The sequence below is a fragment of the Manacus vitellinus genome, unplaced genomic scaffold, assembly GCF_001715985.3.
Source record: "Manacus vitellinus isolate BGI_N305 unplaced genomic scaffold, ASM171598v3 scaffold_2_pilon, whole genome shotgun sequence".
In the NCBI taxonomy this organism is placed as follows: domain Eukaryota; kingdom Metazoa; phylum Chordata; class Aves; order Passeriformes; family Pipridae; genus Manacus; species Manacus vitellinus.
In genome coordinates this window covers 33064317-33076865 of record NW_021940208.1, presented here as the reverse complement: position 1 = coordinate 33076865, position 12549 = coordinate 33064317, and the positions used below count along the sequence as shown (strand labels likewise).

The window sequence follows — 12549 nt, the reverse complement described above, 5'->3', positions numbered from 1 at the left end:
ATAAAGCCAAAGTAAAAATCCTTAGAAGGTAAAAATGTGTATTGGAGAAGTAAAAGGATATGATCAAGGAAAGGAAAATGTAGCTTGAACACTGTGAAAAAAAATCCATGTGCAATGCATAGTAAGCCAAATTTCCTAAGAGAAATGAGAAAAAAATCTCAACGCAACAAATTACATCAACATTTAACACCAGACTGGACAAAATCCTGGAAAATACACCACTGGGAACAATTTTGTCCTGTCCGTAAGGCACATGATTTCACCCGCATTGGAAAATACTGAAACATTTTGATGCCTAAATGAAGTTCCCAGAGATATTCAAATATCTCATGCAGCTCAGGAAGCAAAACAAGCCAGATCTTTCAGTGCAGAAACAAAATTGCTAACTCCAACCCAGATTCTGCTCTAATCAAAACAAATGTAGAGGATCTGAAGTGAAGTAACTCTGAATTTACTCTAACTCAACATCAGCAAAATAGTTTATTTGCTCCCCTGCTTCACGTTTTCTTAAGTTTCATTACGTTATGCAAGCAAAGCCTTTTGAAATGAAAAGCCCCACAGAAGTGCTGAGCATCATTGTTTCTTTCTAATAAAAGAAAGGATAAGGGAAAAAAGCAAGAAAACTGAACTTCATTCTACAGATAAATAAAACAGCACTCCAGGACTTCTTAGATCAAAAATCCTGTCCTTAATGCAAAATTCTGCTTAAACGCAACACAGTTGCAGCAATATTCAAAACATCCCTTTTATATTCAACATCAATAGGACAACAAGACAAGTAAAAAGATTCTTCTCAATATTTTAGCAGTATCATCTTTTTTTATTCAAATACAGCAGCATTTCCATTTTAAATGTACTTCCAAAGCACCTAAAATCTTACTTGTAGAATTTGCTCCAGGCTGAAACTCTGCATGGGGATTTTTTTTCCTCTGTATTTAGTCAAAATTTATATTAGAATTAAATATAATTTTTAAAAGAATATGTATTTCAAAACACAATTCAGTATAAACAAGTTAATTCACTGGGGTAGCTCTTACAGAAGAAAGTCATCCTCAGAACCACACCCACTTGAGACTAAAGTCACAACTCAATAATCCTATCTCTAGAATAGAAATACTGATGTAATTTTTACTAAGTGTCATTGACTACAAAGGACATACAAAAATTTGCAGGCCATAAGAGTCCTGATGCTTTTTTTAGGAAGATTTTGAAACACCAGAAGAGTTAAGATATCTGAAATGGCTGGAAATAGAAACTAAAAAACAAAGACAGCTAAGTATGAAGGCTACTCTCCACATTACTTGTCTTCTTCAAGTTATATCTCCTCTGTTCCAGCAGCATTACAACTCCCTGCTTGCTCTGCACCACTTGTGACCTCGCTGGAAGGGATGGCCTCCTCAGAGCTTCTGATTCAGTACTTTAGGATCAGTAACACTTAATGCTGATTCTTCCTTGCTAACCTGTTTCGTCATAATGGTTGGTGTTAGCTTAAATAGCAAACTTTGCTAACCAGGTCTCCTTCAGCAGGACTCTTTAAGGAAAATCTCACAAACAGCTATGCTGTTAGATCTGTCAGGGCAGCAGTCTTTAGCAAGGCTGCAATGGGAACTTCTTTGAGCAAGGTGAAGACAACCATGGGAAACAGGATCCTCTCTTAAGAATATACAGAATGTAAGTCTGCACCTTTTCTTTACTTTTTTCAGCTTGGATTCCCTACCAGTCAGACTTGGTGGCCCATGCATTGAGGAAAGATTCAAGTAACACAGGCTACATCTAATTAAGAGAGTAGGAATCTAAGTAATGTCCTTTATAAACTAAGAGCGACATCAGTTAGGCTTCAGTCCTGATTTTGTCTTATATTTTAACTTCTATCTGAATACAGAAGCAGAAACTGAGCATAGGCCCAAGCAGTCACAGGAAGTAGTTTAACAAGTCAAAGTCAAGTTGAAAAAGGACAAAGCTGCAAAACTATACACTGCATTTAAATCTTCTGGTGGATGCCTATAGGAAATTGGAAAGAGAACTAGTGTGAAACACTGGTGTGAAAGCAGCTTCTATACAAGTTCTTCTGGTAAAGAAACCACAACAAAGCACAGCTTAAATGGATTAAAAGCAACCTAAATGCAACTTAAAAAAAAAATCCTTGAGAAAATATAATTTTTACAATGATATATTCCTACTCCTACATTTTTAACATTTGCATTAATGATCTCAAAGAAAAGCAATCGGAGCAATTCACCACTGGAACAGCTTATGGAGATACTGCTTTTCTCAAACTTAAATTAACTTCAGACTAGAAGTTTTTTCTCAGAGATACACTCTGGTTCAAACCAAAATCATATGAAAGCTGTCCTATGACCTTTGCTACAGCAGACCTCAGACTAAATAGTCACAGTGTTCTCTGCTGACTTTTTTATTTCTGAATCAATGAGTCTATGACATGACATGCAATCACTCACTAGCAACATTTAACAGTGCCGTTTGCTCTTCTGTTACCTCAGTGAGGCTTCTGTTCCTTTCATATGCCTCCCTTGCAATGTCTTTATATGTGTACACATAAGCTGGACTACTGCCTATCCTTCAGTTTGTCTTTGTCTAGGATGAGGTTTGCCCTGTGACATGTCTACAGGAGCATAGCAAAGTCACTGAAGTTTTGCATCCAGTGGCAGGAAGATGTGACAAAACAGCCCTGCACAGCTAACTTGCAGATGAAGAAGAGGGCTGGGTGTTGGACAGAAGCAGATGCCCCTCCTTTGCCTCTCCCCAAAAGTTAGCCTTTCAAAAACTATTTTTAGGCTAAAGAGGATTAAAGAACTAAAAAACTGGTTTTGCATTTTTTTAACATCTGGTTTTTTTCAGGTACAAATTGGAGGAAGAGCTGGGAAGAATATGTACAGGTGGGACAAAAGGATGAAATTGCTTGGGAGAACTACAAAAGAGTCTGGGGTAACTGTTTTCTTCCTGGAAGTCTCTTGACCATCTCAGATCTTCCCTGTTCCCAGTAAGGCTCTACTCAGTTACATTTTCTCCCTATAGGCAGAAAATTATGCTGATCTTAGTCTTCCAGGCAGAAAGCAGAAAGCCACACTTCAGCTGTCAGATAAAATAATGGTTACTGGTCAGTGCCTCCAGCTGCACAAAAATCTTTCCCAGGAGCTTCTAGTTCCTGTAGTCAACTGCAACTACTCTCACCAAAGGCCCAAATGATTTTTCTTAGCTGCTTTCAGAAGCAAGACTGTCTTTGTTCCCCTTGATGACGGACTGTCTTTGACTGCCAGCCACATTTCTTGAAACACAACTTAGGTTCAGTGATGCCATCTCTCCCAAGAGCCTCCTCTTACTTCTCTAACTGTTTCTCCAAGCAAATCCCTTGAGGCATAGCTTCTCTACATGAACCCACAATGCTATGACCTAATGGTCTTTCATTCTTTGTCCCCTACATTTTAGTACGATCTCATCTGCAAAATCAGATTGAGCTATTAATATGCAAAGAAATTACAGATCTCCTTTGGATCTGTCTCTTTAAAATCTTCAGCCCAAAATCACAAAGGCTTTCTCTAAGATTTCATCACAGACAACAGAGAGCCATCACCCCACACTCAACATTCTCCTCATCTTATTTTTCTGCTCTCTGCACCCAGCAAACACTTGTTCTGAGCACCCTATGGGTAGTGGAAACTATTATGGTCTCTATTGGCACAGAACACTTGGAGAAGGATTCTCCAGCAATTTCATGTATTGCTGAGAGCTTTTTCCATAAGGCCACTTTTTTTTTTTTTTCAGACACAAAATCAGATGCTGGTAGGATCTGTGTCCCCTTTTTCTCAAATAACCAAATGCTCCTTTCATCATGCCGTATTTCAAAAGCTCTCCAGATTTTCCAACCAGCAATTCAAGGACCATAGTTTCAGGAGTTTCAGCACTCTCATGAGACACAAGGGAAACAAAACAGAGAAATGAGGAGAGGAAGAGTAGACACTGCTGAAAACTTCGCTCATTTACTGAAGGGAATAGCAAAACTCATACTTTGCTAAAGTGCAATCAATGAGTAGTAAAAATGACAATACAAACAACATGGTTACCCCATAATTAGGGAGAAGGTTCATTTCTCACATGACACTCAGAATCAGGGCCATAGTGTCAGGTTCAGAGAAGTGCCTACGCCAGCAAGTTGTGTCATGCTCTATTCCCTTGGATCCACACTTTGAGCTTGGTTTAGCTGTCCCATGTAGCCAAAGGGAGTTCTGAGCTAGTGAAGATTTTATTTCTGTATGCTGACCATTTTAATTAAAATCTTCACCTTGCCAGTGTAATGCTCTTTAAATGGACCATCCTTGCAATACTTGTGTCTTTTGATCCACTGTCTCCCATAAAATTGGCTAACCTTTAAGTTCATTATGTTCTTAAAATCATTGCTCTGCATTCAGAGTTTGAAACTATTCACCAAATGAGTATGTCATATCTGAGCTGCCTATCTGTAAATTTCTAGTTTCTCCATTTAAGTGGAATGGACTTGCCATGGCACAATGAAAGGAAGATCAATAATTACAGACTCCAATTTGCCATAGATTTGTTAAACTTCACTTCCTGCTGTCATGTTCTCAATACTTATGGTCAAAGATACATCCTCACAATCTGTTCTAGCTACATTAAATATGCCTCAGTCTTCCAAATATACAAAGGAAACCAGCTGGAAACACTGCACTTGCTGTTATCGGTGAAGACTGTATCCATCTACATGGATAGAGTCAAGAGGTTACAGACAGAGGTTACAACTCAAGAGGTTACAGACAGCATAACTTTCACCTCAGTTGTCAGCTCTTCGAAGCAATCCAACAGAGATGTCCTGAAAGCATGTTCTGAGACACCACAGCAGCAGTTTGCTGGCTGTGGACTGCAGACCACTGACAGCCACTGCAGAAAAGGCTGGCCTTGGGGGATTGGCTACTTCTTGTTGCCCACTACCAAATTGCCTCAGAAAAAGCTAAAAGCATTGTTTTTCATGTAAGCAATTGCTGTAATGGCTACAGAGCTGCCACATGATCATTTACATGGAAAGGAAGCAGTTCCCATAATTGCAAATGAGAGGAAAAGTCTATGATGCAATCCTTCTAGTAGGAACAGAAACTCAACATGTATCATCCCACAGTCATCTTAAAATACATGTATGCTCTGTAGCCAGGATCATCTTGAAATAGCAAATGCAGACTAAGCATGTAAGATCAAGCAATATCCAAAGAGCCCTTCTGACTCTGCGTGGATCCACAATTTCTTGCAGGTTCTGCCATTCAATTTTTATGAGAAGAGCAGATTTATGGTATAAGCACTCATGAATAATTCACTTCCATGAATTCACTGCCACATGCAAGTTGGGGAAATCCCAGCCATAAAACCTTGGCACTGTTTAGGTAGCACAAGGCACACTATTTTTTTACAGGTGTTATTCCACTGACCTACTTGGAGTTATTCCTCCTTCACACTGCTAGAAAAAAAGGATCAGTCTGTTTTCCTGCCACCTCTGGTAAGCAAACCTCTCTGCCATCTCTTCACAGAAGTAAAAATGTTTCTAACGTTGCAGTAAGTTAGTTTCAGCAACCTTAGTGCTTTGGCTCACTAGCCTTCTGGCAGTCATCCTAGGAGAAGGACAACTCTAATTCCAAAACTGGGCAGATGGAGCTCATTTAGCCCTGTAAGGCCATCCATCTAAGAGAAGGATACTCTGATTAAACCTACGTCCTGAAGACCTCACTGCCACCATCCAAGCTCGCTCGGCCCTGGTAGATGAACCTTAGGATTAAAGTGTAGGTCCAGTTCTGCACATGCTGTGTCTCACCTAAAAAAATCCATTGCGCAGGCCTGAAGGTTATACCCACATTTGTAAAGCCCTGTAGCGACAGGCGAGGAACGAAGTGGTGGGTGATAAGGTGCACTGGAAGCCACAGACCCAACCCTGATCCATAACGCTGCTGCTTCCTTTGAGAACGCATGCAGGAAGAGAAAAGACAACACAGAAAGAATTGTGTCTTGCCGATACCATCCAAACAGTCTTTCTGCTGTGCCTTTTGCAACCAGTCTTGTCTATCTCGCATTGGCCTTTTTAGCCACCAGCATGCTTGTAAAATGTGGGTGGAGCCCTTCCCAAATCTTCATTCGCAAAGCCTAGCCATGATGATGGAGTGCTTTGGCTCGCCGTAGCTCCAGTGGCTTGTACATCTCACCCACTCTTGGGCCTCCCATAATATCCCGTCGTCCATTGGCTTACACCCTCCTCAAGTCCATGTTTTTAAAACGTATTGAGAAAATTACTTGGATCCTAAATTAAAAAAACACCACTAAAGCCATAAGCTAGCTACACGGAGCCTGTCTTTATGCTGGTTTCTAACTTCAAGAGAAACACGGTTTATGCCCAGTCATCCTTCATGACTGGAGCAGGAGCCACAGCACAGTATTGTTGCAGACAACTCAGATGAAAAGAAAGTGAAACCATCTAGCCACCTCCTTGTCCTAACACAGAGGACAAATTAATAGCATCACTCAGTGGCTGCTTATTTCCACAGTTTTTTTCTTTACATAAAGATATGTGGGAGTTCTTTTCCCCAATTAAAAATAGTATTTGTGAGGGTTTTATTTTATTAGATCTCTAAGTGGAGGCCAATTAAAATGACAATCACTGTACCGCCACTGAGTGCACATTCAAAGTGCACATCGTGGTATACAGCTAAACACACAACTGCAATACAGGGAACAATGCCTGTTTGTAAGTAAGGTGAACAGCTCAGGGCTATCTTGATATAAAACAACATAATAATTATAGTGCCTAAATTAGACATCTGAGTGAATATAGTCATGTCACTTAAACAATTAACCTTTACTGATTTATAGCAGCTAAGGATCTGATGAAGGATGTAAGAACCTGACCTTCACCCTAATATGCCCCTTCAGTTTGTCCAAATTATTGGCTTTCACCACCCGGCCTCTACCTCATGTCCCCACAGTTAGGTTTTAAGCAGATTAAGAAATGATGGGTTCTCACTTTGGTCATTTCTTACACACTTTCAGCAGTGCTGGAAATGCGAGAACAACCTTCTAAGCCAGTAGAGGGGAAAATTAGACATGCTGTGTAACTAATTTCTGAACTGTAAGCAAACTTCTTGGCAATTTCCATTTCATATCACAAATTCATATGTCTCTGAATTGACACATACTGAGGACAAGCACTTCCAGGCAGGATGGGATGCTGCCTTGTCAGCTTGGATAAGCTCCGGGGGGTGGCCATAGTGTGTTCTGAAGGGACCTTTCAGCTCCTGGCATAGAAGCCACCATCCTGTCTCGAAGAAGGGTGCATACCTTGAGCCCACACCACTCTCATGGGGTAACAGGGTTCCTCCCACAGGCCCCACCACTGGAGCTGCTGTGTTTGCTGGGGTGGCTGTAAGCCAACAGCTGTGAGCTCTCCTGCCAGCCCTGCTCCACAGGCACACAGGAGAGCACGGTCACAAGAAAGGGGCCAAACGCAAATTAAAACCAGATGAGCCGAGACAGCAGTTGGAAAGAGATGATGGTTAAAGCCTGTGACGGCTCTAAGTGAAAATAGTCAGACCAAGTGGGCTTGCAGATTGTCACTGAACTGAAAATTTCCTCCACCCCCGGCTGCCTGGCTGGAACTGTATAATGGAGCAGGCTTCAAGAAGCCGCAGCTCCCAACAGAGTTAACTCTCCAGCAGCTGCTGCACTTTCAAATTGTCAGCCAGATTAAACACAGGAATGCCGGGGGGTCACAAAGCTAAAGGAAGGCTGAAGTGACGGGGTCAGCTTGCTCTAAAGTGCAGAAACTACTCAAAAAGTTGGAGGCAGGGCTCCTGGCAGCCAGGAGGGAGTTACGCTGGCATCGCCTGGCTGGAGGCTTGGCACAGGGCCCTCTCCCTGCACCAGCTGTCCACACCAAACTGGACAAGTAGTGGAGTTTTTGTCTTGTGCTTCTTTAGAGCTGCAGACGCAGGATGTATCCAGATTGCCTTGCAGGGCAAGCTTCTCTTTGGAGGGGAAAGAGGTGAGGGTTCCACTGCAGCCCACTCCTCCAGGGCACGAGCCAGGGCACCTAGCTGGGACTAGACACGGCAAGATACCCAAATGTTCTGCCTCAGCACCCAAAGCTCAGGAAAACACTTTACCTTATGGGGGCAAGTTGCATGTGAGCAGTGGAGCACCTGCAGCAGGCAAAACTGAGTGCCACTGAGCTGCATGTCACTGATGACAAGAGAGTGATGATTTACTGGGAAAACTGCCCTACAAAACCATGCTTGAAGATCCTGTTTATTGTCTCTTATTCTTCAAATCCTCCACAGTTATAAAGATACCATGCAATTACAAGCCAGAAAAAGGAGGGGAGATAATTCTCCCACACACTGTCTAGCCCATGGAGTCAACAAACCTATGACACCATCAGCGGGTAGTGTGGGTCAGCCAGCCCCTCCCAGGAGATGGTGGGTCACCTCCACCATGGATAAACAATCCACACTTCAAACATGGGCCACAAGCTTGTTGCCAGATACACACAGGTGCAGAAAGCAGAGGTGGAGGGAGCTTTGCCAGTAATGGGGGTAGGAAGGAGAAAGAGAGCTTGTTCCCACATAACACAGCCTCTCCTCTGCCAAACCACAATACTCCATGGGGATCTGTAGCCCCCAGGCTTCTCCAGGTACCTCCATCCCAGCTAAGCTCTGCTGGAAACTACAGCCCACAAAACCACTGTGCTGGCCCACAGAAGTTGACTTGCCACACAACTCTCAAAGGTCATACAAGGACCAGATAGGGACTTGAGCACAAGAGAGTGACCACAGGCCACTGTATCACTGGGCCACATTCAGGCATCCAGATAACCAGCTCAGTCAGTCGAGAGAGCCAAATGGTTTCCCTTGCCAGCAGAAAGTTTGATTCAGAAAGTTTCATTCTCCTCATCCCAAAGCACCGGGGGAGTCTCCACACATACAGACTAGTAGCCTGGACACCCCTGTCCCCTCCCTGCATGCACACTTACCCCCCAGGAACTGGATGCCTCCTGCCACCCTGCCCACGGTTCTGGAGATCAACTCAGAAACGCAGCAGCCCATGAGCGCTGTCAGGGCCACCAAGAGAAGCAGCCCGCAGCCCAGGCCCGTCACCACCGTGCAGATCCTCCACTCAGCACTCGGGATGGCCTGGAAGGAGGCATAGCGGCCACACTGCTCCACCATCACGGTCATCTGGCGGCTCTCGTCCCGCACCGGGTAGGAACACCTCCGGAAAGTGCCGAAGGAAACTGACTTCTCCAGCTGAGACCCTAAGAGCCAGTAGGGCATGAAGAAACCAACACAGGAGGCAGCGGCACAGAGGAAGGAGAGGAAGGCCCAGATGACACCGGCACAGGTGAGGCTTGAGGCCATCTTTGTATCTGCTCCAAGACCCCTCACGACGGAAAGACACAAAAGTAACCGTGTATTTTAGAGGATGTTTGTGGATAATCCAGAGTCTCTCAGCCTTGACAAATCCTCACACAGGGTGAAGCTCGGATCGTAACAACCGGGGGGATATTTCCTCCCATCATGAAGTCGAAGATCCCTAATTAAATAACAAAACACACAAAAAAAAGGGAGAAAATACAAGTTTAGTAATACTGACATTAGGAAAAAGTATTTGTTTGCTAGAGTGTTTTTCCTTCCTACAGGACTTTTGAATAAGACGTCACTTTTCTGTCCCATCCTTGCAAGGAGACCCTACAATCATTCTCAGTGGTACCAGCTGCCATGGTCAGTGTGACAGTTGTGGTAGGCAGCCCAGCTGACACAGGCTGCTGTGCACATCCTCGAACACTCTGCGGCCACCTTCAGGGGCTCCCTGTGTACTTGCCTACTCATGTTTCCCCACTGTGCATCATGATTTTTCCAGTGCCGATAGAAAAAAAGATGAGGTCTTGTTTATCCTTGGCTAGCCAGAAATTCCTCCTGCAATGCCTGGAGAATGTACTTCACATATGCATGTATATTCACATGTACATTCATGTGTACCTGGCCCCATAGCTTCAGTGCAAAACCACTCAGAGTGCCTAAGGTAGTTCCAGATCAGACTCTTGTGACAGTGGTAAAACCCATTAACACACCCCAAAAGAAGTGTTACGAGACATTTTTTCCAGCACTCCAAGTTGTTTGGCATCCCTGTGCAAAAGGAGCCTTTTATCACTTGATGTCCAGAAGTGCCAGGAACCCAAACTTTGGGTGGGCTTCTGGTAAGTGAAGACATTGCCATATCCTTTGGATTCACCACTACACAACCTCAAGCAGCACATGATTAAAACACAGAGGTCTCTCTTAATATTACTGCTTGCATTCAGCCCACCTCTTCACCTCTTCCCAGCTCAAATCCCTCTGTACCCTTCTCAGACAACTCCCAGCCTCTAAGCTCAGGACCAGTGTGACCAAGTGCATTTGACTGTCATAGAAACCCACACGCTGTTCCCAGATATCAGGGGTGCATTTCCTGTTAAATTCATGTTGGATCATTATTCCAACTGCATTTGTAAATTTATGATCATTTCTCATGGTTGCTGCCAAATTAATTCTGATAGCTATTTACAGGGGCTTCTTCTTCTAAGCATGATTAGACACTAATCAGTGAATCCAATTCATGAACAGGCAACAAAATGAATACGACTTCAGCACAAGAAGGGAACACAGAGAAAGTCTGGAAGCAAAATTAACCATGTGCACCACATGAAAGTTTTATTTACTTTTAAAACACTAAGAAAGAAGTGTCCTCTATAATATTAAAAAGGCCTATACTGCCACTAAGGAAGAGTACACCTATCTACCCATAGCCCATCCTCAGAAATACCTTTCAACCTGAAAAACGCCAAAGCCCTGGGGATAAAAACTTCGAAGAAAGGCATGGGGGGCCGCCATTCCTCCAGATGCATCATCTAGAGAAGGATCTGTCTGTGTCTTGGCGTGGCACCAAAAGTCTAAGCCAAAGTGGGTCACGGCACTTAGGGGAGATCATTCCCTGAATCGGGGGAAGAGGTACGGCTGAAAATAGGGGACAACATGGTAGGACCCCCGCCGGCTCCAGCGAGGCAGCAGCTTTGCCTCCCCGCAGCCTGCCAGCTCACAGCCCGGGAGCTCTCTCGGGAGGCGTACTTGCCCCTCCGGCCCCGAAACCCCGCTCCCCCCCCTCCGGGAGTAGGAGGGGGCGGCGGAGAGATACGCTCTCCCCCGAGGAAGGCGGCGGTCTGGAACCAAAACTCGCCGGGGTGATGCCAGGGGGAAGCTGTGGGCGAGAGGGGCAGCAGGCTGTGGGGTGGGGAGGGATGGCTGAAGTGCAGGGGCTCCAGGAGGGGAAGGGGATGCGGGAGGGGAAGAGCCTGTGAGGACAGGGGGTCCAGGAGCAGACTGTGAAGGAAAGGGGGTCCGAGAGAGAAAGGGGAATGCGGGCAGGGAAGGGCTGGAAAGGCAGAGGTGTCAGGAGTGTAGGGGATCCAGGGGACGAGGAGGACGGAGAGCCGGGAAACAGCGGGGCGGAAAGGGAGAGCGGTCCGGGGTGGCAGGGAGATATGGGAAGGACAGGGGCCCGGGAGGGGAAGAATGCCGGGAAGACAAAGAGGATGAGATGGGCTGGGGATCCGGGAAGGAAGGGGAGTCTGGGGATCCGGTGCAACGGGTAAGAGATGCTGGCCGAGCTAGGTGTAGGGAGCGGGAAGAGCAACCCGGGGGGGGGGGGGGGGGAATGGGGTCCGGGATCGCGGGGATATGGCTGTGCAGAGGGGGAAGGGGTCGCGGAGGGGAAGAAGGTTCTGACGGTACGGGGATTAGGAGTCCTGCAAGGGATGCAGCGTACAGTGAATGAGAGAGGGCAGGGGTTCGAGAAAGGAAGGGGGTGCAGGGAGTGCGGGAGGGCCGGAGTCTGGAAGGAGCAGGAGCGCCGAGGGGTCTGGGAGTGTCAGGGGATGGCGGCCGGGCGCGGGTGCCAGGGAGCGAAGGGTTACTTACGGGACAGCCGGGCGTGGAGGCTGCCTTCGCGGCTTGCCGGGAGCATATGGCGCGTGGGGCCGGCGGGTGGCGGCCGCCCCCAAGCGATTCTCCCGCAGTGGGTCCCGGCGCGGAGGGCACGGGTGAGCTCTGAGTACTGGCGGACCGGGACCGGGACCCTCCCCAGCCCGGTCTGTCCTTTCCCTCCCTTCCTCCGCCACGTTCCTCTCTCCCCCGTTTTTTGATTTTCCCGGGAGCAAACGCACTCCCGCCGCCTCTCCTCCCCTTCCCCCGCCGCCGCCTCCCCGGGCGGGACCCGCCGCGGTCCGGCGCAGTTGCGGCGGCCGCGGACTGGGCCGGGGCGATGGTGCCGAGCAGCGAACAGGGAGGGAGGGGGCACGCGCCCGGAGCCCTTACGGGGCGGGGCGGTGGTCCCGGGCTCCGCGGGCGTCGGAGCGGGGGTGTGGTCCCAGGGCTTCCCAGCCCGTCCGGGAGTGGGGCGAAGCGGTTTCAGCTCCCGGGGGCCGGAGCGGTGGGTCCCGTGTTCTCGAGG

At 46.6% G+C, this 12549-nt stretch overlaps 2 protein-coding genes across 2 annotated transcripts in view; one reads left to right on the top strand and one right to left on the bottom strand.

Annotated features, from left to right (window-relative positions):
- The window catches only part of LHFPL6 (LHFPL tetraspan subfamily member 6), a 137760-nt gene extending 128169 nt beyond the window's left edge, over window positions 1-9591 (bottom strand). The window contains exon 1 of the mRNA XM_029961012.1: window positions 9038-9591. Coding sequence (XP_029816872.1) covers window positions 9038-9422 — 385 coding nt within the window. The 5' untranslated portion in view covers window positions 9423-9591. The remainder of the gene's footprint in view (window positions 1-9037) is intronic.
- Window positions 9592-11974: 2383 nt separating this feature from the next.
- Window positions 11975-12549, top strand: part of COG6 (component of oligomeric golgi complex 6) — a 69052-nt gene continuing 68477 nt past the window's right edge. Inside the window, 1 exon segment of the mRNA XM_025894958.2 lies at window positions 11975-12139. Coding sequence (XP_025750743.2) covers window positions 11975-12139 — 165 coding nt within the window.